General features: G+C 36.6%; 1 protein-coding gene across 4 annotated transcripts; it reads right to left on the bottom strand.

The window, feature by feature from the left end:
* Window positions 1–1,515: 1,515 nt before the first annotated feature.
* On the bottom strand, window positions 1,516–26,885 carry LOC121390135. Of its 4 annotated transcripts, XM_041521880.1 has the most exons (5): window positions 26,553–26,885; window positions 23,805–23,962; window positions 10,409–10,902; window positions 4,037–5,664; window positions 1,516–3,970 (listed from the first exon to the last, which is right to left on the bottom strand). In XM_041521880.1, exons 1-5 carry the CDS (start codon window positions 26,707–26,709, stop codon window positions 2,337–2,339), a joined length of 4,071 nt encoding a protein of 1,356 aa, XP_041377814.1. In that variant the 5' UTR covers window positions 26,710–26,885; the 3' UTR covers window positions 1,516–2,336. The 4 variants fall into 4 exon arrangements, with proteins under 4 accessions (XP_041377814.1, XP_041377813.1, XP_041377815.1 ...); XM_041521879.1 differs by having other exon boundaries at window positions 1,516–5,664; XM_041521881.1 differs by lacking the exon at window positions 26,553–26,885 and adding an exon at window positions 20,213–20,361 and having other exon boundaries at window positions 1,516–5,664; window positions 23,805–23,943.

Genomic DNA, 26,885 nt, shown 5'->3' with positions numbered 1-26,885 from the left:
AAAAGGGTAGCATATTTTGCTAATATAAATGACCGAGAAAATTTGATTCGACTATCGGAACTATCCCTCTCTATATCATTTATGTATATCTACAAACATCTCATCATCGGGCTGACCACAACAAATCAAGTGACTTGTAGGAGTGTATGTAGAATGTATGTGGTCCATGCAATCCATGTGCTATTAACAGTCAACAGTTCAGTGACCTAGTTGATACACGCTTAATGCTGGTATTTTACGTGTATTTTCGAACATGCCTGATGGCGCTGAGATTCAGATACTTAGTAATAACGGTGCGGTTACTTTTTTAATATTTACTTTAATCCGTTTCAGTTCACAGTATTTTACTTTTAACAATATGAAAAAAATCCATCTGGAAAAAAAAAAAAAAATCCAATATAGTCCACGGCAAAGAAAATGTCGCAGAGAAAGAAAAACTGCAGGAGTTGCAATATTCACAAATGCATTTCACATTTCAGTGGTTAGGAGGTGAAATATTTTGAGGTTAATGGGATGGTGCATACAAAGGATCTCTTGCTACTATAATGGAAACATGTAGCAGGTTTTCTCTCTTAGACTATATGTCAAAATTACCAAATGTTTGACATTCAGTACCTGATGATCGATGCATCAATGTGCTCTAGTGGTGTCATTATACAAAACAAACTGTTGGAGGACAGCGTGCTTGAACCGTAATTGAATATAAACGAAAATAAGTTAAAATAATGAAGGAAGGGTTATATTTAACGACGCACTCAAAACATTTTATTTATGGTTATATGACGTCGGACATTGTTAGGAACCACACAGATATTGAGGGAGAAAACCCACTGTCGCCACTTCATGGGCTACTCTTTTCGCTTAGCAGCAAGGGATCTTTTATATGCACCATCCCATAGACAGGATAGCACATACCATGGCCCTTGATGTACAAGTCGTGGTGCACTGGCTGGAGCGAGAAATAGCCCAATGGGCCCACTGACAGGGATCGATCCCAAACCATTAAAATAATGTATGTGTTACACTAAATGGCTATCTTATCATTTTGGTTCATGGTAATGTCATTTGCCAAGTTGTCGAATATAAAAATAAATATCTCAAAGGCATATTGTCACAGACCATTGACCTATTAAATGGCCTGACAAAGTATTACCTGTAAAAATAAATATTTGATTTTTCCCTAAATGTACTTTATTCAACCATCTACGTAAGCACCATACCTCACTTATTAATGATATTTTGTAAAAAATAATTGAATTATGGCAATTGTCCATAATTAAAAAACTAATATTGCCAAGAGGGTTACCATGGATTTCACTCCATCATGGTTCAGTTAAGGAAATAAAATAGCCTGATTTGGTTTCCAAAAAGTAATGTAATTTTCATTTATTATTATTGTTTTGAGATACAAGGTTCTTAAATCCGTGACAGTATGCCTTCAACAAGGAACACATTTATATTTCAATAACAAAAACACTTTATTATCTTAGGAACAAAAATACAACAAAGAAAATGTATATTTATATTTTTAATTTATTTAACAAAACCTGTACAAAGAATGTATACTGAACTCATACTGAAAATACACCACCCTATTTTCAGTTGTTATTGTATCCGTGTATGAGGTTTATATAAATTACAATATTCCTAACCAATTTATTGAATTTTTGGGTTATTTATTACCTACTAGAATACATACAGTTATAGAAAATCAGTTAAATGTATTTTTTTTTCTCATGTATTAAATAATTTTTAAAAATACAAATCTGGCTGATGCGTTTCCAATGAAGTTCAGTATATATTTTTTTTTAATGTTTTTATTTAATTTTTAATTTGTTGCCCCACAACATTGTGATGGTGTCAGGATTGGGGTGTCCCGATAACATCGCCTTACAATATTAACACATATAGATGATAGTCAGTTAATGTAACATATTGCACAACCTATTGACAAATACATTCATACTTAAATACATACATACATAAATAGATGCACAATTTCCTGAACATGTGATTCAATTCTACCATACAATATTATAACATTCTTTACTAATGCAAAGTACAAATTACAGTTTTAATAATTGGTGCGTTATTGCTATTAACATGCAGTGACCATGTGGGTATTTTAAATACTTTACAATACGAAACTGAGGAATAGTGGTCTGTTTCTGAATATTAAAATGAATTCTATGCCTATAGACTGTCACAGGATAGTACATACTAGGTTCTTTAATATACCAGTCGTGGAGCACTAGCTGGGACAAGGAAACCCGATGGGTCCACCGAGAAGGTTTAATCCTATGACCATATCACCTCAGGCGAGCACTCGAGCAGTTTTAGTAGACCATATCAGGACCTGAACTCATTTCAGCAAGTGATAACAGCAAATTTTGTACACATAAACAAGTGGTCTTATATACATAATATATTACCAGTATTGCCAAAACGATTAATAATACGCGTAGGAATAGTTTATACATAGAACCCCCAGACCATCGCAAAAGTTGCGACTTTAAACATCTTTGAGTAATGTTCATGTATTTCTTTATCTGTGAATATGTAGTGGTACGTGAACTGCGACTGTAGGGGACAGTGGTTTGACCCAACACTGAATCATGGCCAGTTCTGATATGGGACGGATCAGCCTGGTGGATGGAGCGTATACCATCTGACTCACACTGGTAGGTACATGCAAGATCATTTGACTCGGTATGATAGGAGGGTCTAGTACCATCTGACTGAATATCTGAGGGTGATAAAATGTCACCTGATTCAACATGACGCATGGCTCCAATACCATTTGACTCAGTATGATAGGAGGGTCTAGTACCATCTGACTGAATATCTGAGGGTGATAAAATGTCACCTGATTCAATATGACGCATGGCTCCAATACCATTTGACTCAGTATGATAGGAGGGTCTAGTACCATCTGACTGAATATCTGAGGGTGATAAAATGTCACCTGATTCAACATGACGCATGGCTCCAATACCATTTGACATAATATGGTAGGTGGACCTAATACTGTCTGACTGAATATCTGAGGATGGTAAAATACCACCTGATTCAATATGGTGAATGATTCCAATACCATTTGATTCAGTATGGTAGGTGGACCTAATACTATCTGACTGTATATCTGAGGATGGTAAAATACCACCTGATTCATGCTGGATGTATCCAGTACCATTTGACTCAATATTCTGGGCAGGTATAATACCATCTGACTGAACATAATGTATGGGTCCAGTACCATTTGACTCAAGATTTTGGGTGTGTCTAATACTATCTGACATTATATATGAGGATGGTAAAATACCACCTGACTTAATATTGTGAATGGGTCTAGTACCATTTGACTCAATATTCTGCGCGTGTCTAACACCATCTGACAGAATGTGTGAGGATGGGAAAATGCCACCTGACTCAACATTGTGAATGGGTCTAGTACCATTTAACTCAATGTTCTGTTTGGGTCTAATACCATCTGACTGAATATCTGTGGGTGGTAAAATACCACCTGACTCAGTATGGTGAATGGGTCCAGTACCAGTCAACTTCTGGGTGTGTCTAATATCATCTGACTGAATATCTGAGGCTGGTAAAATATGACCCGACTCAACATGTCGATTGGGTCCAGTACCAATTAACTTCTGGGTGGGTCTAATACCATCTGACTGAATATCTGTGGGTGATAAAATACCACGTGACTCAACATGGTGGTTTGGTACAATACCATTTGACTCAATATGATTGGTGTGTCTATTGTCTGACTCAATATGGTCGGCGAGTCTATCATTTGAGTCACCCGGGTTGATGGTTTTGATAATATATGAATAGATTTTCTGGATGGTGGATCTAATACCACCTGACTGAATATCTGAGGCTGATAAAATACCACCTGGCAAAGCATGGTATATGGGTCCAGTACTATTTAACTCAATATTCTCGGTGTGTCTAATTCCATCTGACAAAGCATGATGTATGGGTCCAGTACTATTTAACTCAATATTCTCGGTGTGTCTAATTCCATCTGACAAAGCATGATGTATGGGTCCAGTACTATTTAACTCAATATTCTCGGTGTGTCTAATACCATGTGACAGAATATATGAGGCTGGTAAAATACCACCTGAATCAACATGGTGTACAAGTTGTGTACCAATTGACTCCATACGCTGGGTGGGTCTAACACCATCTGACTGAATATCTGAGGCTGGTAAAATGCCATCTGACTCAACATGGTGAATGGGTCTAGTACCAGTATTCTGAGTGGGTCTAACACCATCTGACTGAATATCTGAGGACAGTAAAATACCACCTGACTCAACATAGTGATTCCGTCCAGTACCAGTTGACATCTGGGTGGGTCTAACACCATCTGACTGAATATCTGAGGACAGTAAAATACCACCTGATTCAGCATAGTGATTCCGTCCAGTACCAGTTGACATCTGGGTGGGTCTAACACCATCTGACTGAATATCTGAGGACAGTAAAATACCACCAGACTCAACATAGTGATTCCGTCCAGTACCAGTTGACATCTGGGTGGGTCTAATACCATCTGACTGAATACCTGAGGACAGTAAAATACCACCCGACTCAACATAGTGATTCCGTCCAGTACCAGTTGACATCTGGGTGGGTCTAATACCATCTGACTGAATACCTGACGATGGTAAAATACCACCTGACTCAACATTTTGAATGGGTCCAGTATCAGTTAACTTCTGGGTGGGTCTAATACCATCTGACTGAATACCTGACGCTGGTAAAATACCACCTGATTCAACATGGTGAATGGGTCCTGTACCAGTTATTAACTTCTGGGTGTATCTAATATCATCTGACTGAATACCTGAGGGTAGTAAAATACCACCTGACTCAACATGTTTAATGGGTCCAGTACCAATTAACTTCTGGGTGGGTCTAATACCATCTGACTGAATACCTGAGGCTGGTAAAATACCACCTGACTCAACATTTTGAATGGGTCCTGTACCAATTAACTTATGGGTGGGTCTAATTCCACCTGACTGAATATCTGAGGCTGGTAAAATACCACCTGACTCAACATTGTGGTTGGGTAAAACATCATTTGACTCAATATGGTTGGTGGGTCTATCATCTGAGTCACCCTGGTTGGTGGGTTTGAAAATATATGACTCACTCTGGATGGTGGGTTTAATACCATCTGACTGAATATCTGAGGCTGATAAAATACCGCCTGACTCAATAGTCTGGGTGGGTCTAATACCATCTGACTGAATATCTGAGGATGGTATAATTCCATTTAACTCAATATGGTTGGTTCGTCTATTACCTGACTGAATATGGTTGATGGGTCTATCATCTGAGTCACCCTTTTTGATGGTTTTGATAATATATGACTCACTCTGGTTGATGGGTTTAATACCATCTGACTCAGTATGGTGTGTGCATGTACTTCTGATATCATCCGAGACATCTTCTTTGGTGATTCTGTAGGAATCAGACTCGCTCTGGTTGGTAGGCCTGATGTCATCTGACTGAATGTCTGAGGATAGTAAAATACCACCTGACTCCCCATGATAAATGGGTCCAATACGAATTGGCTCACTCTGGGTGATACGTTGAATACCATCGGACTCCAGGCTCACTCTATGACTGCTGAATCTCCTACAGGTGAAAACAGAAATTTCATTGTTAGAAATACTATCCCTAGCCAGACTACCTTTGTTCCTCCCCCCACCCCACCCCCAAATAATCTCACATCCTGCTTTTCCCTGTTGTTTTAAAGAATTATACGGATAAATATGTAGTACAAAATTATTGTAAACTAAAATGGATATTGACTTATTGTGATACAACAAAACATTACAATGTCAAGAAATGCATTTGTTACAGAGATATTCATATTCTAAGCCAAAAAATGTAAGTAAATTGTAATTTAAATAATGTAAAAGCAATCTGATTAAAATTAGCTCTACTGGGTCTACCCTGGTAGATCTAACAGCATTGCGTGGACTCCCATGTCCAGGTGACATTTCATCTATAAATAACGATTTAAATATCAACCAATTACACTTCGCCATTTATAGCATTATTCGGGAGCATGCATACAAATTCTAAAAATATTGGGCGAGACTATTTATGTAATAGGCAAACTTGTTGGTCTATTTCAACATTAAAAAAAACAGGGGGAAAAGTGCAGTAATATAAACTCTGGATTGTATAGTAGTATAAACAGATTTTATGGCTATACCATCATGGGTTTTTTTTTCGTCTTAAAACAAATTTTATGTAAAATTTTATATCGAAATTAGTTTCCGGCATACTTCGTAATTCACCCGAATCATTTCGTATAATCCCGAATGTTTTCAAATTCTTTTTAAATCACTGGCATGATCAAGTAAAGGTTTTGATTGGTCGAGTGAAAGGTCAACTGGACATGAGCTCCAACGGGCTGCTGTTAGATCCACATGTAATAGTGGTGCTAATTTTCATTAGATTGATGTAAAAGTATCATATTTTCCAAAAACCTTTCAAAATGGCTTCAAACCCCAGGCTGGTAAGTCTTGACTTAAGGTCAGTTCATATTCTACTCCCAAACAAAAATGTATGCATGCGGCAAGCTTGCTGCATATACATGTACATGCATTATCTTCAACTGTGCAAACTTCCCACAAGCATGTGTTAATTTTTGCAAGCATGCGCAAGCTTGCTGCATATATATGCATTATCTTCAACTGTGCAAGCTTCCCGCAAGCATGTGTTCATTTTTGCAAGCATGCGCAGGCTTGTCTCTACTTGTGAAAGCTTGCGCAAGGTTCCCCAAAAATGTCTTATTATGTGTAGTTGAAATTGAACAGAAGTCCAACTCATTTTCATGGTTATTTTTTTTTTAATTCATAACTTATCACATGATGTATCAAATTCAATGGGAGCAATGGCTAAACTACCAAACATACATGTAAAACATTTAGATAATATTGACAATAATAATAATAATTGTTTTAATATTAATACATACATGTACGTATGATGATGTAATATGGTTAAAACAGCCCCAAAAATAACAACATATGCATGGCCATGAAAGGATGATTTGGGCCATGTTTGGTGGAATTTGAGAAGACGTTGAAAATGTCTGAGCTCAAGGACAGGGTGGCCATCTTGGATTTTGAATCAGCCCCCCCCAAAATAATAACACTTGGTCAGGTCCATGAGAGGATTGTTTGAACCAAATCTGGTTGAAACCTGGATGGTGGAACTCAAATTAAAAGACGTTTAAAAATGTCCAAGTCAATCAGAGATCAGACCAGCCATCTTGGATTTTGAATTGGCTTGAAAAATAACAGTATATTTGGTTAGGGCCATGAGAGGATTATTTGGAATATATGGTTGAAATCTGCTTGTATGTGGATTTTGAAAAGTTAAAAAAGACTTATTCAAAGGTCAGAGTGGCCATTTTGGATTTTCAAAACAACCCCAAAAACAACAACTCTTGGTAAGTGCCATGAGAGGATAATTTAGACCAAGTTTGATTGAAACCTGGCTGGTGGAACATAAGAATTAAAAACGGTCTCAGCCAGGTCAGGGTGGCCATCTTGGATTTTGAATCAACACGGCAAAATAACAAAACTTAGTAAGTGCATGAGAGGATCATCTGGACTGAGTTTGCTTGAAACCTGTCTGGTAGACCTTGAGAAGAAGTAAACAAAAAATGTCCCAGTCAATCAGAGGCCAAGTTGACCATCTTGGACTTTGAATTGGCCCACAAAATAACAAAACTTGGTCAGGGCCACGGGAGGATCATTAGGAATATACATATGGTTGACATCTGCATGGTGGAACTTGAGAAGAAGTAAAACAATTCTTGGTCATTCAGAGGCCAGGGTGACCATCTTGGAATTTGTATCAGCCTGAAAAAATAACAACTCTTGGTCAAGGCTATGAGAGGATCATTTGGACCAAGTTTGGTTGAATTCTGCTTGGTGGAACAGAAGAAAGAAAAAAAGAAGAAAAAACAACAACAAATGATTGTACACCACTGTGTGGGTCTCCAGACAATGGAGGAATATAACCTAAAAGAAGAAGAATATTGAATCTTCCAAGGGTTTTTTAGCATCAGTTTAGTAAAGACTACCTCACATAATGTGGAACAAGTCTATCATACAGGAAAACTAATTTTGTAAGTATCTGACTACATGTAGTACCTATTTATTGTTTTATTAACTTTTAACAGTTTGTGTTTAACTGATCATTGTTGAATTTATTAGAATTAGACAAGATGCAAGATGGCTGACACTGATGATGGTGCAAGTTTGCAGGAAGCTCGTCGCAAACATGTGGGAAGCTCATCGGAAGCATGTGGGAAGCTCGTCGCATGCATGTGGGAAGCACGTCGCAAGTATGTGGGAAGCTCGTCGCAAACATGTGGGAAGCTCATCGCAAGCATGTGGGAAGCTCATCGCAAGGTTGTAAAAAGGTTCCAAATACTAGCTTAAATTGGACAAGCTTGTGGAATGCTGGTCGCAAGCTTTGAGGAAGATCGTCGCAAGCATGTGGGAATCTCATCGCAAGTGTGCGGGGAGCTTGTCACAAGCTTGCAGGAAGCTTGTCACAAGCATGCGGGAAGCTGTTAACAAGCTGGTTGCAAGCATATGGGAAGCTGATAACAAGCATGCAAGCAGCTGATCACATGGTTGTAAACAGGTTCCACATACTAGCTCAAAACGTGGTAGTTGCTACATATAGTGAGATCTGCTTGTACAACCTTGTCGCAAGGTAGTTACTAGCCATTTAAAAAGCTTGCCGACGTGCATGGGCAACTGAAACTCAAGTCGCCATGCACACTTTCACCAGACAAGCTTAAAAATATGTTTCAGGGAATGTGTCAGAAAAACATTTAGGTACATGTAAGGTTGGGTGGCTTTAAAATTTATTATTATTATTTATTTTATTTATTATAACATTTGCCCCTACGGGTCGATATAAAATATTATGTCTATGTACTATCTTTTTTGTAATAATTTTATTTGAGAAAACCCCCCAAAAACATCGAAAAACCAAAAAGCAAACTAGGCTCGGCCCTTTTTACTGAGTAGTGTTCCCAGAATATTTTTTTAAGGCCTTATTATTGAAAGGATGCACAAAAAATAGGCTGTAGTGGGGGTGGGGGTATCATGAGCGTGTTGATTGAAACTTGACACCATGTGTGATGCAGGTGCGAAGCCATGCAATGGTGGGTGGCTGGTCTTTTCAAATACTGACCTTCTTTCTCGAAGCAGGTGAACATTGTGAGGAGAGCTGACTGACTTAAACCGAGATCATGAAGCGTACACATTTACAGAACTTCACACGTGCATTTTTATAACTTAATATACATGTAGTCTGGTTTAGGGAATAGTTCTTCATTTTAAAAAAATAATATAAAATACTGAAATGCGTTTTCAGAGCTTTCGTTGATAGGTTGATCTCTGTAGTATTTAAATAACCCATTGGCTTATAAAGTTATTTGTTATGTTAGTTTCTAGTGGTAACCACTGTACATGTAGTAGTGTGGAGGGGGTGCATGTTAAAATGGGGGTGCACTTCTCCCCACAACTCTGAAAGTGGAGGGGCCATGCATGTGATCTAATATGAATTTGAATGAATTTTTTTTTTCACTCCGGTAGTTCACAAGAATATACGTGTAGCTCATAATTCTTCATGTTTGTTTCTATTGTTTTACTATGACGAGAGTTGATCATAACAATTCTAAGCTGTTTTGTAGCTACTGTATGTGTGTGTGCGTGTGCATGTATGTATGTATTTTTATATGTGAGACGTCCCATTTAATAACTGTCCCCTCAGTTGCCTTCATTTTCCGATGCATATGGCTGTTACTTACATGTATATACCATAACAGCAAAATTAGGTGGGGCCAAGTTTCTGGAATAAGGGTGGGTACCCGATAACTCAAAATGTTTGTGTGGTGAACTTATGGGTTTTTTTGGGGGGTGGTGAATGAAATTTCAAAAATAGTAGTCACATAGCCGTTTCAACACTGTCCTACTTGTTCACAGAATATATGCTTACTTAGAAGTTGTATTTGTATTGAAATGCATGCAATAGTGAATGGTAGTGTGTAACCTAAAGTTTTATAAGCAAACCACTTGGGAGTTAGCTACATGTACAAACCAACAGAACCAGAGAGAGAGAGAGAGAGAGAGAGAGAGAGAGAGAGAGAGAGAGAGAGAGAGAGAGAGAGAATGGGGAGGGAGGAACTGAGAGATACAAACAGCGACAGTGGGATGGAGAGACAGAAAAAGAGACACAGTGGCAAACCGTGAGCAATAGAGACAGAGACATATAGAAAGACAGTCGCACATATTGAGAGGGAGACTGATACAAAGTAATAGACAGACAGAGGACCAACCTGTCCAAGGCAGATACAAAGGCCACTGAGTGGGTCATGTCCTCGAGGATATTAACCAAGTCAATCAGCTCCCTGACATGGCAAGCCTCTGTCTCGAGTCGACCGAGCTCCTTTGCCATGTGACTTAGCTGATTCATCCTGGCCTTCAGCTCCTCGTGATCTTTGATGCTGAAACCATACGCTATTGGTGGCTTCGGTGGTGTTGGTGTCTGCTTCGATGTCATTCTTGTTCTTGTTGGTTGCTTCGGTGGTGATGGTGTCCGATTCGATGTTGTTATTGAATGTTGCTTCGGTGGTGGTGATGTCCGCTTCGTCGTTGTTTTTGTTGTTGTTTTTGTCATCTCCATCAATATGGTCTTCTTCAGTTTCAGCTTCGACCTCAGTGGCAGTTGAGATGGCCTCCTCAGCATTTCTTCCCACGCCGGCCCCGGTTCTGTCTTCCTCCTCTCCATCCTCGCTGACTTGTGTGTGATGGTCTGCTTGGACGTGCTGGCCTAATTGAAAGTTCAATGTTCAAAATCATTTATTTCAATGTTCATATATGAATGGTACAAAATGGCATACATTTGACAGCATAATAAGTACATAATTATAATTATTACCTATATGGACTTAAATAATATATATGTGGTAATCTTTTTTCGATCTCTGCACAGTGAAGATTGCTTCTATATGATTGCCACTGGTTGGCTGGCTTAAAAATCATGACGTTTGGTTGGTTGTTTGCCACAGCAGGAATCATTCATATAATGTTTCCATCCATGCATCAGATTAGACATACGTTATTCGATTTAAAAAGATTTACAGAAATGATTTGACTCATTTGTTTCCTAAGTTTTTACATGAAATGGTAGATTTTCAAATGCAGCAGCTTTAGTAGCATATAACAACGTGCATTTGATAATTATGTTTTAGTAAAATATAGTTTCATATTTAGAGGAAAACTAAAAATTCGAACAGTTTCATATCAGACAAATTTTAATTTTTATCAGTTTTGATAGGATGCACTTTTTGTTTTTTGTGAAGAAAGAATCTGCAAATTACAGTAAGACAATGAAACCATTATTATTATTGCACTGGGAATTGAGTTCAAAATTATATCAAATCCACTGAATGCATTTCATACAAAAACAAGGGGTGGATCTAGGCTTATATGGGGGGGGGGGGGGGAGTAAAGACTTTCAATCGGTAGATTTATTTATGAAATGCTTACGAATACTTAACATTTATGAGGCCTTTAACATTGATTAAATTTAAATAAAAGTTTTAAACTGTGCTTTGTTTAACTACACCACTATAGCACATTGATTTATTAATCCATTGAGCTATTGGATGACTTCTTTTTTTCTATTACTTTTTAGACTGGAGAGAAAACCTGTTACATTTCTCCACTGGCAGCAAGTGACCTTTTAAATGCATTTTCCCACAGACAGAGCAGCACATACCACAACCTTTCATATACCAGCTGTTGTGATTTGTTGGGTCCACTGACACGATCCGATCCTATGACGCAGCCAAACGCTTTACTGAGCTAGGTCCAAACTGTATATGAACTAACTGAACGAGCTTGCACTAAATATTTGTTGTCAATTTCAGTTTGACTTCATCTAATAAGGAAAAACAAACTGGGGTTCCAAATAAAACAAAACATGTTTCCAGGATCCTGACCCTATCTAGGAACAGCTAGGGGCCGATCATGATTTTATTTATGTTGTTATTTTTAAGGTGTTGTTTTGTTTGGGTTTTTGTTCTAAATTTAATATGTAGGTTAACAAAAGAAAGAAACAAGAGTATGTACATGACATCTTATATCGGAGTATAGTTTGTAAAAGAAAAAAAACGTTACCCAATTTGTTGTGACATTGGAACCACATTTTTAGGCATTATTTACTTGTCTCACATACTTTTCAATTTGACCCCCTCCTCACTTCTCACCATACACTTTTTAAAACTTTAATAAAAAATTTTTTTTAAAGATTCTAAATACATGTATTTTATTATTTGACTTCAGCTGGCATGTCATTATATTTTGGACACACATGACCAGTGATGTAGCGAGGGGGAGGTAAGATTGTTTTCACTGACACCATGTATTTTATATAAATGACTGGACACATCCCACAAAGAGTTGTACCCCTGATTCTGAGCTGTTGGGGTCTGTGCCGACGACAAGCAAACAGAGTTTTCTGCCATTACATTCAGAACGTTGAGGTTATCTGTGCCATGATCTGATTGGTCAACGTCACCAAACATCCAATTCAATCGTATAAAAATAGAACAGGTTCTAAACTTCGACTTGTACGATTCAATCGTATGGCATGCCACACGTTACGATTTGCTTGTTGGTGTTGCAATCCGAGTCACTCGTAAGAGTCACCCCCACCCCCCAGCCCCCAATCACACAGGATTAGCAGGCCAGTCACTAAGGGGATGGAGGTGTTACGGTGTACACTTCAACCCTGTTTTTAAAAATACAGATTTAAAGGCCCACGCTCATGGCACATTATTGATACACAGTATATAAAACAAATACATAAGCATTACAGTATTAAAAATAAAAAAATAAAAATACCATCCCAATAAAGTGACTTTTTGTAAAACACTTGGGGAATAAAGATACAAGTTTGTGTTGTTTAACACCACCACTGGAGCACACTGATTTATTAATCATTGGCTACCGACTTGAATGTCAAATATTTGACATTTCTAACGTACATGCAGTCCTTCAGGAAACACTCTACATTTTCCCCTTTAGCAGCAAGGCGTCTTTTATGTGCACTTTCCAGCACAAACTTGACAGCACGTACCATGTACTATGATATACAAGTTGTGGGGTAATAGTTCAGACTAATGCCAGAGTACTTGGTGAATGTGAAAATATTTTTCTATTGATTCCATTACAAATGTTTTTACATCTATTGTTTTATATACATTATAACAATAGATCAGGCTTTCTGCCAGAAAATAATTGTATGAATTAAAAAAGACAATAAGTTCCCCTACTAGGTGATTATGGGTTTAAAATGTTTTAACATTAGAGAAATGCTGCATTTCATGAACCGTGACAATTTTAAACAGCAGTTCTCCTACTATTACCCGGTATCTATTTTAAAAGTATTCAAATACATCATATAGCCATTAATTTTTAATAGTTTAGGGTATGTAATCATATACACATTCTACCCTATGTAAGAAAGAAATGTTTTATTTAACGATGAACTCAACACATTTTATTTACGGTTATATGGCGTCGGACATACATTGTATGGTTAAGGACCACACAGATATTGAGGGAGCAAACCCGCTGTCGCCACTTCATGGGCTACTCTTTTCAATAAGCAGCAAGGGATATTTTATATACATCATCCCACAGACAGGATAACACATACCACGGCCTTTGATATACCAGTCGTGGTGCACTGGCTGGAGCGAGAAATAGCTCAATAGGCCCACCGACGGGGATCGATCCCAGACCGACCGCGCATCAAGCAATCACTTTACCATTGGACTACATCCCACCCCCCTCTATAAGAAAACCTCTGTAAGATGTAAAAACGTTTATAATGGAATAATATAGTACACAATTCAACAATAGTCAACCAGCATCCCATAGTTTTGTACTATGTATTTATTTCCAGCTAATTTATTTATACAGTAGGTACTAGTACCCAGCTATATCAGAGCCCTCATTTGGTTTATCCAACTCCTTATAGACTTTATTTTGGTTACAGAAACAACAGCTACAGGTGAAAAGGTGCTGAATATTTGGTCTTTTTGGTAAAACTCCACTTCATGTCTATTTTATTATCCATTATTTAATGGCTTACAATGGGGAAAACCCCTGTTAAATGGGCTAATTTGCAGTCATTTAAAGTATAAGAGCAATTGTTATGCAGTTTCCAAGTACAATATGAAGGAAGGAAATCTTTTATTTAACGACGCACTCAACACATTTTATTTACAGTTATATGGCATCGGACATATGGTTAAGAACCACACAGCTAGATATTGAGAGTGGAAACCCGCTGTCACCACTTCATGAGTTACTATTTTTCGATTAGTAGCAAGGGATCTTTTATATGCACCATCCCACGGCCTTTGTTACACCAGTTGTGGAGCTGGAATGAGAAATATAGCCCAATGGGTCAATCGACGGGGATTGATCCTAAATTGACCGCGCATCAAGCAAGTGCTTTACCACTGGGCTATTTCCCGCCCCAGGTACAATATGCTTGTTCACTTGTATCTCACTAACTTCAACTTCTGGCACATTGATATTTCTTACTTCTTTTTTGACTAAGGAATTCAATACAACTATCATGAAAAAAAATCAAACTTTTGTTTCATCATCTTAAAAAAAATCATTGACTTTTCTTTTTCTATATTTCTGTTTCTATTTTTAGTCTGCTTGTACTGTTCCAACTCTGACAGAAAATCATCAATGTGATTATGTCTGTCTGTTACTAGGCACATAACAGCATCTGGTTTCAGTAGTCAAGTTAGAGGTTCTGTACCTAAAATGCAAAATAAAACCATAATTTAGCTTAATATATTTATTTTACAATTATTTTTAAATAATCAAATCGGGGAGAAAATATAAAATATTTTAAAGTCCTATCAGAACATCTTACATGTACTTCAGTACTTAGTGTGTAAGATTTGTTATTTCTAACAAGTTTGTCTAAATAAGAAAAACCTGCAGCTGGCACATAATGATGATAACTAGTTTAACGTGCCCATATACCACTAGGGTTTTGAACACGCCCATCCCGAGTCCGACCTCCGATAAGATCGGTGGCCTGACTCGGGATGGAGGGGGAGGGGGGGGGGGGGGAATGGGCAGAATTTTGAAAATAGCAATTAGTAAAAAAGTTAATAGAATAAAAAAAAAAAATAAAAAGGTTACAAGCCAAAAATAAAAAGAATTGACTGCTCGGCCAAATATTTACATAATTTGGAGCATTTTAGAAGGACAGTCCAAAACTAAATAAGAGAAAGAAGAGAGGATCGGACTATTTAATAATATTTTTTAAAAAAAGAAGTAATTTCGACATAAAATTTTGAACGCAGATCTAAAAGTTTAAAGTCCGATCGATATGTCCACGCGAGTGGCCTCGTTAAGGCCGTTTTGGTGCACAGCTTAAAGGGACGAGATGGGTTGCATCCCGTCAAGAAAACCCCTAGATTGACAGTCGATAGACGTTGAAGGTTTAGTGCTGTGCTGAAATACAGATCTTGAGAAGCCGGATCCGTCTGAACGAGAGAGAGTATCAGACTAGGGTATAGTCCAGTCGTCATGGGTTGGTATAGTGGTGCGGACGGGCCCGACTCCGGAGGATACGAGCTGGTATCACTATAAAGCAAGGTAAAGTCTAGAAAAAGAGTAGTAGGGGCCGACCCCGCTTCCTATTTCTTCTTAGAGTGGGGCGGTCAATCTTCCAGTGCTGCTAGGACAGGCTCGGACATGTAGAGAATAAACGCGAACAACCGTGGCGTTCTGCAGAATGGCCGTCATACAAGTCACGAAAAAACCCAAGTCGACAGTCAGACGGAGAAATGACGTGGAGGCAAGGAATCTCGCTAAAAAAGAATCCATCCAGGTGGTGCAGACTGTCGAAACGAGAAGCGTTCCAGCGTTCAATCAGTTCCAATGGCCGCATACATCCCAGTAGTAAACTTCATTTCGCTGACAAAAACAACGAAATGAAGGACCCCCAAGTCGAGCACACGAAAGCACGTGCAGTGTGCACAAGCGAAACAAACACGTCTTACCGCGTGGAGCTCCAGACTGGGAATCGCTGGCACATAGGCTATTTCTATCGGCAGAGCTTCTAGAATGTTATAGAAATCCACTAGCCATGGGATCAGTGATTTTAAAAATGTACTAGCCATGATTAAAAATTCACTAGCCATGGGATCAGTGATTTTAAAAATGTATTAGCCATGATTAAAAATTCACTAGCCCTACTTTAAATAAATACAATTTTATTAATACATTGTAGTAATAATCATATATGTCACCTAAAGAGGAAGATTGAGCTTAAAAATCCTTAGATTGGGGCGGAAAGAAGGGGCAGGATATTCATATTTACAAAATATGTAAATGCAGCATTTGACAAAGAGGTTTTTTTTCCACTAGCCATAGGGCTAGTTATAGTAATTATTTACTAGCCCAACACTGAATATCACTAGCCATGGGAGTAGGGCTACCATAATCTACAAGCCCTGCTATCGGATATCTTTTATATTAATTTTTCACATACAGGTATTGGAAAACTGCAGCAAGGGATATGTATACAGACCTCTGCAAATTGAACGTGTGTGTACTGGGTACCGTAACCCAATAAATTTACGTTGGCATAACCCATTTTATTTTTGCATAACCTGTTATATCTATGTGAATGAGGAGGGAAATGTTTTACTTAACGACACACTCTACGCATTTTATTTATGATTATATGGCGTCAGACATATGGTTAAAGACCACACAGATATTGAGAGAGGAAACCCACTGTCGCCACGTCATGAGCTACTCTTTTCAATTAGCAGCAAGGGATCTTTTATATGCACCATCCTACAGACAGGGTAGTACATACCACGGCCTTTTATATACCAGTCGTGGTGCACTGGCTGGAATGAGAAATAGCCCAATGGGCCCACCGACGGGGATTGATCCCAGACCGACCGCGCATCAAGCGGGCGATTTACCACTGGGCTATGCTATGTGAATATCCTAAATTTAGTATGCAAATGTGAAATAGGTTACACAAAATTAGATTTTGCATCAGGTGAGTGAACACAAAACTAATTGATTATTTTTACATTTTTCTGATGCCTGTTTGTTTTGTTTAACGACACCACTTGGTAGTTTTGACATATGGTCTTAGAGAGAACATCTGTTACATTTTTCCATTAGCAGCAAGGAATCTTTTTATATGAACCATCCCACAGGCAGGATAGCACATACCACAGCCTTTGATATACCAGTTATGGTGCACTGGCTGGAACGAAAAATAGCCCAATGGTCCCACTGATGGTGATCGATCCCATACCGACCACACATCAAGCGAGTGCTTTACCACTGGGCTACATCCCACCCCTTATACATGTGGGCACTTTTGCATAAAAGAAGAACACACAACAGTGTTTGATATACCAGTCATTGGGAATTGTTTGGAATGGGAAAAAAAACAGTATGGTAATTAAGTTGATAGGAAATGACAGGTGTGTGGCACGGATAGCCACCAGAGACAAGTACCTGTCACAGTTGGAGAGACAAGGACTGGGATGTGGAGATGGACAACAAAAGAAGTTGAAGTATAGGAGGAGCTGCCAGATAAGGAAGAAACCGGAGAAACTTAAATAAATAATAATAAATAATAATAATTAAATTTAATATAAAAAATGTTTTTAAATGTTTCATTTCAATTAAACAAATAGTGAGGTCTGTTAGCAATATTTTGGGGACAGGCTGGACAAATGTGCCAATTGTTTACCAAAGACTCAAATCAGTGTGTAGATAAAAAAAAAAAAAAAATCTCAAGAACTAAAAATCTGACCAATGGGTGGCTGTTGTGACATCATAATTCAAAATGACCTCCAATAGAAATTGCTTCACAAATGTTTAGCATTTTATTATTCCTAAAAAGATATTTTAGCACTTGGTATAGTGTCTGTCCTCATGACAAAGTAAAAGTATATAGTACATTTAATATGAATGGTCTTTGTGATAAGTGGGCATGTCATACTGATTTATGTCACTAGTTTTCGAGGGTATAACCAGTTTTCGAAAACTGTACTATCCATTCAATATTTTCATGATTTATGTTCACATTCTAGGTATTTTTTAATTATATATTTAAATGCAATCTACAGCATATATAGCTAATGGAAATGTGGATAATATCCTTACATTACTATTGTTGCTGTCATACAAATAAAACTGTCGGTTAAAGCTACAGAAAATATATGAATTATGTATTTTGAGGACTATTAAAGGACTTTTTTCTTCACATTTAATTGATCACTACAATTACTGTAGGTGGTTTTGCCGGCACCTCTATATATATATATATATTATATTTATATATTCTATAAAGCAAGAGTTCAACAAGGGTCGAGTTATTCAGGAAATATTTCACCATTTTACTCAAATGGCAAATAAGAAAATCCATGACCCCCATCACCCACCCCCCGAAAATGAAGAGGGAAAGTGTAATAATAAGTTAACTAAAAATCCACCACAAATTGTGGATCACTTTTGTATGAATTTGTAACCAGATGCATACCAGCTAGGAGATAAACTAAAAGCATCACTAGAAAGTATTTCATGCCAGGTCTTCCAGCAATATATTTCTACATTTCAACCAAGCAGTTAGCAAGTTACCCCCCTTTCTGTTTTGATGGTATTAAATACACGAGATAGCATTGATGATTCAGAGAAAGTTTTAAATGAATATATATGATAACAGATAAGTCTACACAATGAAAATATATAGATCCTTCTGTATTCTTATATTATGCAATTAAAGTATACCCACTTTTACCAGATGCTAACAATCTACACACGGGGAAAACAAGACGTTTTGACTGGGTATGAACATCCTCAGAACTTTAATGATTCAGATATTACATAGCAACAGTTTCAACATTAAACGAATTTGCTGTTAACAAGATGCGTCTACCATTTCTATCACATGAATTGAAGAGAATGGTATATAGAATCGGTCAGATTTTCGACTGCTATTTGCAGTGTAGTGGAGTATATCATAACGTCGTTCCATATACATGTATTTAAGATGCTAACCATGTCACATTATGCAATTATTGTTTTCATGCTTAGTTAGATAAATAAGAGATATTTGCTTTCTAAGATATTAGCTTAGAAGACACTTTAAAATAGGTCTACATAACATCAGGGACACTTGTTACTTGAATTGTTACATATGCACTCATTTGATGCTGAAACAGGAAGATGCCGATTATGACTGTAGATTGATATATTCAATATACTGCTGTATTCCATGAAATTCAACCCCAGTATAGTGAATTTGATATGAGGGTAGCATTTGGCAAGAAAATGGTCTCACTACATGTAGGTATAGCATAAACAGATACTGTCATATTTACTGGGTTTGAGGGTTGTTTGGGGGTTTATTTACATCTTTTATGATAAATAAATACCAGTTAATTGTCTTCACGCACCATTTGAGCACAATTCGCTCAAGTACATGTACATCAAAATTGTAATGTGAGCCACTCAGTGTAAACAGTTGTTTTCTAAATAATTCTTAGTACAAATTGAAAGTAAACTGAATCAGAAATATCCACATGATGCATCCATTAAAACATCACCCATTTCTTTCCTGTCGAATAATGTGACTTGATTTGTGTGCAAAACATGTATACGATAAGTCACGTCATGCCACATCCTATACACATTTTTCATCTAACTTTGTTTCTGCTAGTATATTCAATTGTTTCATTGTAATTCTTATGAGCATGTAGTTCAGAATATAATAATTACATTATAAACACATATTAGTAAATATTTTTTATTAAAAGCCACCAGTATGCTACATGGATAGAGCTATTTTCAATACCAATGGCAGCTATTTTTAGAAAATAATGTCATAATGGCCTCCTATTGGTTGAAAATCTGGTTCTTGAGAATTTTTGTAATCTACACACCAGTGTGGGTCTCTGGTGAAAAAATGGCACTTTTGTCCAGCCTGTCCCCAAACAGCCCCAATTTGACATTAACAGACCTGACTAATGAAATGTTAACTTATTAAAAAAGGTCACCTGATTTGATGCATGATTCTGTCTACTACATTTTCAGAACATTTAATATTCGTCATGCTTCTGTGCTCAGTTTAAGCCGTGTCTGTTTAGGATTGGCCTAATCGCCTGCTTCCAAAGTCTTTTCCTTCTTGTTTTATTGCGCTTCACATCTGTGAATAAACAAACATAAAAATCAAATCAACAATTCTTTTTAAATAGTGTTTTTTGGGGGTTTTTTAAATTAACATCAAGGTTCAACAAATCTACTTTTTAACACAGGGTTGGAGCAGTGTTTCTGCCAGAGGGTAAAACAGGTATGGCGCCATACCCAAACATTTTTGTAGATTTTATTTTTTTAAGTTACGGTAACCGTTTGACAAAATTAATTACTCTTATCATTACTGTACGATTTTCTTAACCCTAACTCTAAACTTAACCCATATTCTGTCTGGGGGAGGCCCCCAATACACCCTGTTGACTGTGGTTGAATTCAATTCCATAGCGCCATACCCAAAAATTTCTTTCTGGCAGAAACACTGTGGAGGCAATTGCTAGATTAGCCATGGTAGCCACTTGTACCTGGATGTGGATGGGTGCATATAATTGTTGAGATAGAATTTTTTACTATTCGACCGGACAAATACCATACATCTAGAAATCTACATGTACTTGTCCGCTAATATTTTTACTTGTCCAAATAAATAGTTTATTTTATTCAAGTATCAGGATATGTTTGTAATTGCTAAAAATGAAACTGAACTGAATTTTTTATTTTTTTATCCACTGGACAAACATCAAGGCACATTTTGCTTGCGTGAATAGTTTCACTTGTCGGGACAAATGGACAAGTGTTTATTTCGAACACTGGTACATGTACATGTAATATGCAGCTTCTTATGATATTTTATCAACATTTATCAATTGAAAAATTAAAACATGAAAATTATAATAGTAATAAATCAATTACAGTTAACTTATTTGTGTATGAAACAAAAATGATGGTGCAATAATTAGGCATAACATTCTGTTGTTGATATTATATATATTCTGTACTGTAAATAATTTCCTTGATTATTATTTGTTGGGTTTTTTTTAAGAAAGGTTATTTATTTAACAACAAGCGATGATTCAATCCCCTATTTTTTAATATATATCTCAATCAAAGGCTTATAAATTCGATTTTCTGTAACATAAATGACTAAAATACGAAATAACTATGGTATGAAATTACTTTTCATAATGGTACGAAAGTACCATGGTACGAAATGACCATGATTTGTTTCTTTATATTGTGGCCAATGTTTTTACAAACTGCACATGAATATGATGAATATTGGAATGACATCTGAAGTGTGTATGTGGGGGAAGGGGGGGCACAATTTCTAGTGAGGGGGCACAATCTGTAGGGGCGGTTACAATAGAGACTGCATAGGAAGACTGGTAGTGCCACACACTGCCACCAGTCCACTGCAGTGTTTATTTGGTTGAAAACCACATGTTCGTTGGCGATAGTTACAACAATTATCTGTAGTACTACAGGAATATCAGTAGTTGTAACTGGTACAAAATACATTGAAATAACTGTATACAAAACACAGAACTCATTTTTACATGTTTAGAATTTTTAGATAACTTTGATGGCATGTTACACATTTCCCTGTTGGTGATTTTCTATGGGTTCAAAATGGTGGATATTTGTTTATGTTTTAATTAAGTACTAAATTTCAAGTAACTTATCCATCTGATGAGGTTAATCATCCAAAAATGACCTATTTTAACAAAACCTGTTGGATCAGCATGCATATTATTTCAATATGAGCTATTGTTAATAGACATTATTATCTTCAATGTTTAAACATCTGCAGTTGACCTCAACTGTACAAGTATATTAAAATGTTGGTAATATCAGTCACGGTATTCTTGAACTGGACCATATACATAATATGATGTATATTATCTGGGGTGGATCCATGATTTTTTTAAGGGAAGATTGCAAGGTTTAAAAATGGCAGCTATAGTACTCAGTGTAGATGCAATGTAGAAAAAGAGCACCCAACAAAGTCAAAATTACAGTAACTGGCATTTTATTATTTTTAAATTATACACTAAACAGTGGATTTTCCGTTCATTTTAAAATTGGGGGTACACCCCTAAAACTTTTCCCTTGGATCCGTGGTTGATTATTATATATGTAATATGCTATATAATGTCAAATTATATTGATTTAATTAATTTAGAAAACTTATTAAATGGAATATACTGGAACTGAATTCATGTAGGCCTACCATATACATGTACAGTACATGTACTTGATACAAGTGAACGGTCCTTTTTTTATATCCTATTTTAATGACAATTTAGTGGAAATATTTATAGGGTAAATGCTAATAAAGGTATTAAAACCCAAAATAAGGCTTAAATTTAAAAACATTTCACTATGCCAATTTTTTAGGTCTTCTGTCAATTGTTGCTAAACGAAGTTATTTCCCCTTAATGGAAAATTTCCATTTTAGGGGGTGGGGGAGGGGGGGGGGGGGGGGGGGGGGGTAGTCACACGACCCCATGTTCCACCCTCCGGTTCCTATGGGCCTGATTTTTTTTTTTTTTCAAAACATTTTTTGATTTTGTTTTACATTAAGTCATATTGAATAAGTGAATTCAGACCCCCTCCCCCACCTAAAAAAAAAAAAAAAAGTGAGAGAAAAAAACCTTTAAGGCAAAAAATATACACATTTTCATTGTAGTTCCATATAAAAATAGGCTCACCGCAATCACAAAGCAATACATAACAACAAATAAATATGTATAAATACAGTGTTTGTTTTAAATTATCTAAAAAGTTGTGGTAATTTTATCTTACCTTTCCCTTGGCCGCCATACTTGTGACGTCATCTACGCAAGGTGATCGCCACTTTATCCATGATCATAACTGGTAGCGGCCTTGAACTTTCTCTTCGTCAGAAATAATCACGTGATCAGGTGATCGCGGGACTTCGAGCGTCAAAATCGCTACCGGTACGTGCGGTACCCGAGTAACTGGCCCGAAATCATGACAACGCCATACAAACTGTATGTGTGTGACGTCATTAGAGATTGAGTCTAGACTCAAAAACAAAATTTAAGCACGGGCCCAGATGTCTAAGGAAAGGAAAGTTTGAGTTGTTTTGTAAAGATTAACGAAAATGGCCCCAAAAACAAAACAAATATTTAAATTACTGGAAGATTTGATCAAAATTATAAATGTACTGATTTGACTAATGCTATGAATAAGATGAAGAAACAGAAGAAAATTAAAAATAGAAAGAGAAAGGGTGGGTTTGTTGTTGGTGGGTTTTTTTGTTGTTTTTTGTGGGTTTTTTTTTTTTTTTTTTTTTTTTTTGGGGGGGGGGGTGTTAAACTAACGAAAATGGACCCTAATTCAAAATCGAGTATTCAAATTTACCAAAAAAATTGTATCAAAATCAATGTAGACCTACCTACATGATCAATGCGAGGAAGCAGAAAAAGATGTAGAAAGAAGACGAAGAAGAAAATATTTATTTTTTTTAAAAGAAGAAAGAAAAGAAAACCAAAAGAAGAAGGAGAAGAAAAATAAGAATATACATTCACTCACATTTTCTGATGGTACTGACGTTTCTGACATCGCTGGTGTCTCAAAGGATTCCAAGATGTCTTCCATTCTCTGTTGTTTTTCATTCAGGCACGGAATGCAAATCTCTTTCTGATAGTGCATAAGTGTAACTTTCAGCTGCCTAACCTCATGTGTTATATCTGTAATAAACCGTAATAAACAGCGTCAAGGAATTAATGAATAAGTAAACAAACACAAATATTTTTAATATATATATATATAAACAAACAAGTAGGTAAGTTAGTAAGTACTATCAACGTCCCAAACTGCGTTTGGCTAACGACAAAAAAACCCACCCAAAAACAAGAAAAGATACTTATAAAAAGAATATTCTACGTTTTCAGTTTAGTCTAGGCAGTTATGTTAATTTTTTTGAAGGTTGCATTTTCTTTTTGCTCAAGGTAATACATTGTTTGTCATATTTTCCCATAACCTGCTTTAACCAGAAATCCATTCGTAGCATTTTTTCTTACCACTATGATGTCAGCCATCTTGAAATTCAAAATGGTAGTGATCTTCATATGTTTTCTTTATATATCTCCACTCCCATTTAACATAGAAACATAGTTTTGGGTCTATTAAAATATTTTATGTCAGTGAATTCATCTGATCATGAAAACCACCTTGAAATTCAAAATGTACGTTATTTTAATATATATTTTTTCTCTCTTAATACTATTAATTTTAAGCCAGTTTACCTCTATGAGCTCAGTTGATTATTTTGTAGAAAATAAAATTGTTTTACGGGTCTTGGCAACCATCGCAACTGCAAGTTAATGTGGAAGCACAGTTTTGTTTTATCCATGTACATTTCTGTAGTCCATGAATTGGCTGGTTTCATTTATATAGCCATTCAGTCTTAAAATTCAAGATGGCCACCATTTTAATATAGGTCTCACTAAACAGATGTCATGTGCCATTGAAATACAGGTTAAATTGCCCAACGGGTTCTTGTTGGCACGAACAACATGCACCATTGCGAACATACAAGCATTATTTTCACTCCAAAATTGAGAACATTTCTGTCTCAGGTTTTTGCTATATGGCCGCATCTGGCTGTAGTACTAGTTCGATCAGATAGTTTAAGGACTTATTCACACCGGCCACCTCTTCCGCTATACACCCATGTCTCAAAAAGTCAATGCACAATATTACAAAATAACATGGGCAAAGTCCAACCAGAAGTCTTACCTTTGAAAAATACAAAATGTTTTAATTTTCTCCACATACTAGAAGTGAATATCCAACAGCACAGACACATTTATACCAACCCCCATGAGCCAACTACGTCTGCATGGGTCAAGAATATCCAATCTAAGTAAAATTAGCCCCACTGGTTAATTACTATTACCTGTGGATCTAACAGCACCCCGTTGGAGCTCATGTCCAGTTGATCTTTCATTCGACCAAATAAAAAACTTACTTGCAAAATCATGCCGGTGATTTGAAAAGAATTTGAAAATATTCAGGATTATGCCGAGGGTATACGAAATGATTCGGGTGAATTACGAAGTATGTCGGAAACTAATTTCAATATAAAATTTTATATAAAATTCGTTTCAAGACGAAAAGAACAAACCGTGATGGTATAGCCATAAAATCTGATTATACTAGTATACAATCCAGAGTTTATTACTGCACACCCCCCCCCCCCCCCTGTTTTTTTAATGTGGAAATAGATCAACAAGTTCGCCTAATGCATAAATAGTCTCGTCCGATATTTTTAGAATTCGTATGCTCCCGAATAACGCTATAAAAGGCGAAGTGTCATTGGTCGATATTTAAATTGTTATTTATAGATAAAATGTCATCTGGACATGGGGAGTCCACGCAATGCTGTTAGATCTTCTGGTAGACCAGCAGAGCTAATTTGAAAATTTCACTAGTTTACTCTAAAATGTGTTATCGTCACTGTAGAAAGTGTTCTCTTCACTGTAAGAAAGCCAGAACTATTTTGCTGCTGGCATTTTAAAAATAAAGGTAAGTTGCCAAAAGTTATATAATAAATAGAAAATTTCATGTGTTTTGTAAAATGTGATTTACATCTCATCTCGTGAGGTTTGCAATACATATCACACTCGTCGCGCAAGCGCGACTCGTGAGATATGATTGCAAACTTCACTCGATGAAATATAAATCGTATTTGACAAAAAACATGAAATATCCGCTATATATATACATGCATGTAGCAATGAAATATATAGAGGATAATAAACAAGTTACCAGTTATCATATTTATGTCCCTACTGAAATAGTGGAAATTATTTCAGTCGGGACTATTTGATAATAGCAGGTACCGAGTTGCTTATTCTATGTATTACCCAAACTTTTTTTTTTCTTTTCTCTAAAACCCTTTTATTTTTATATACGTAAATGTACAGAAACATGTAAACCAATTTTATTACACATTTAAGGATTGTTTGTCATTTCTTTTACGTCCATCGGGGTATGAACAAAAAAATGCATCCGCAACTGTGTGAATCGGCGAAGCCGTTCTCACATAAGTTTGCGGATTATTATATTTTGTTCATACCCAGATTTCAGTTTTTGGTGAGGGGGTTGTCAACTTGTCACTGGGACGCTATGGTTGGTTGGTTGGAAGTATTTTCCTCCGTTGTCGTCTTCGGAGCACCACACGTATACATAATGTTTTATATATATATATTTCCTAACATTTAAAACAGAATTCAAACTTTTTGGTGAAGTGGGGGGGGAAAAGTAGCAGGTTACCCATTAATATGGCTTCAGCATCCAGTTTCTGTTTGGCCGCACGGTAAACATTTGTTTCAGGATAATTGGTTAAATAGTTCATGATCTTCACCAGTCGATTTATACCGAGAACCACCGACTGGAACTCCGCGTCAAACGAACGGCCTTGTCTCTCCATTATTATTAATACCCAGAGAAACCTCTAAAGAAAACAAAATAGGCGATAGGTTTCACAGACCGTCCCGACTTTTAAACATTTTAATTCATATTTTTAAACAAACAAAACTAAAACAAAACAGAATAAAATTAAACCGTTAATTAAAAGAAAGAAAAATCAAATTATCTGACGCCGTT

Source organism: Gigantopelta aegis, chromosome 15 (genome assembly GCF_016097555.1).
Source record: "Gigantopelta aegis isolate Gae_Host chromosome 15, Gae_host_genome, whole genome shotgun sequence".
NCBI classification, from domain to species: domain Eukaryota; kingdom Metazoa; phylum Mollusca; class Gastropoda; order Neomphalida; family Peltospiridae; genus Gigantopelta; species Gigantopelta aegis.
This window is presented reverse-complemented; position numbering and strand designations above follow the sequence as displayed.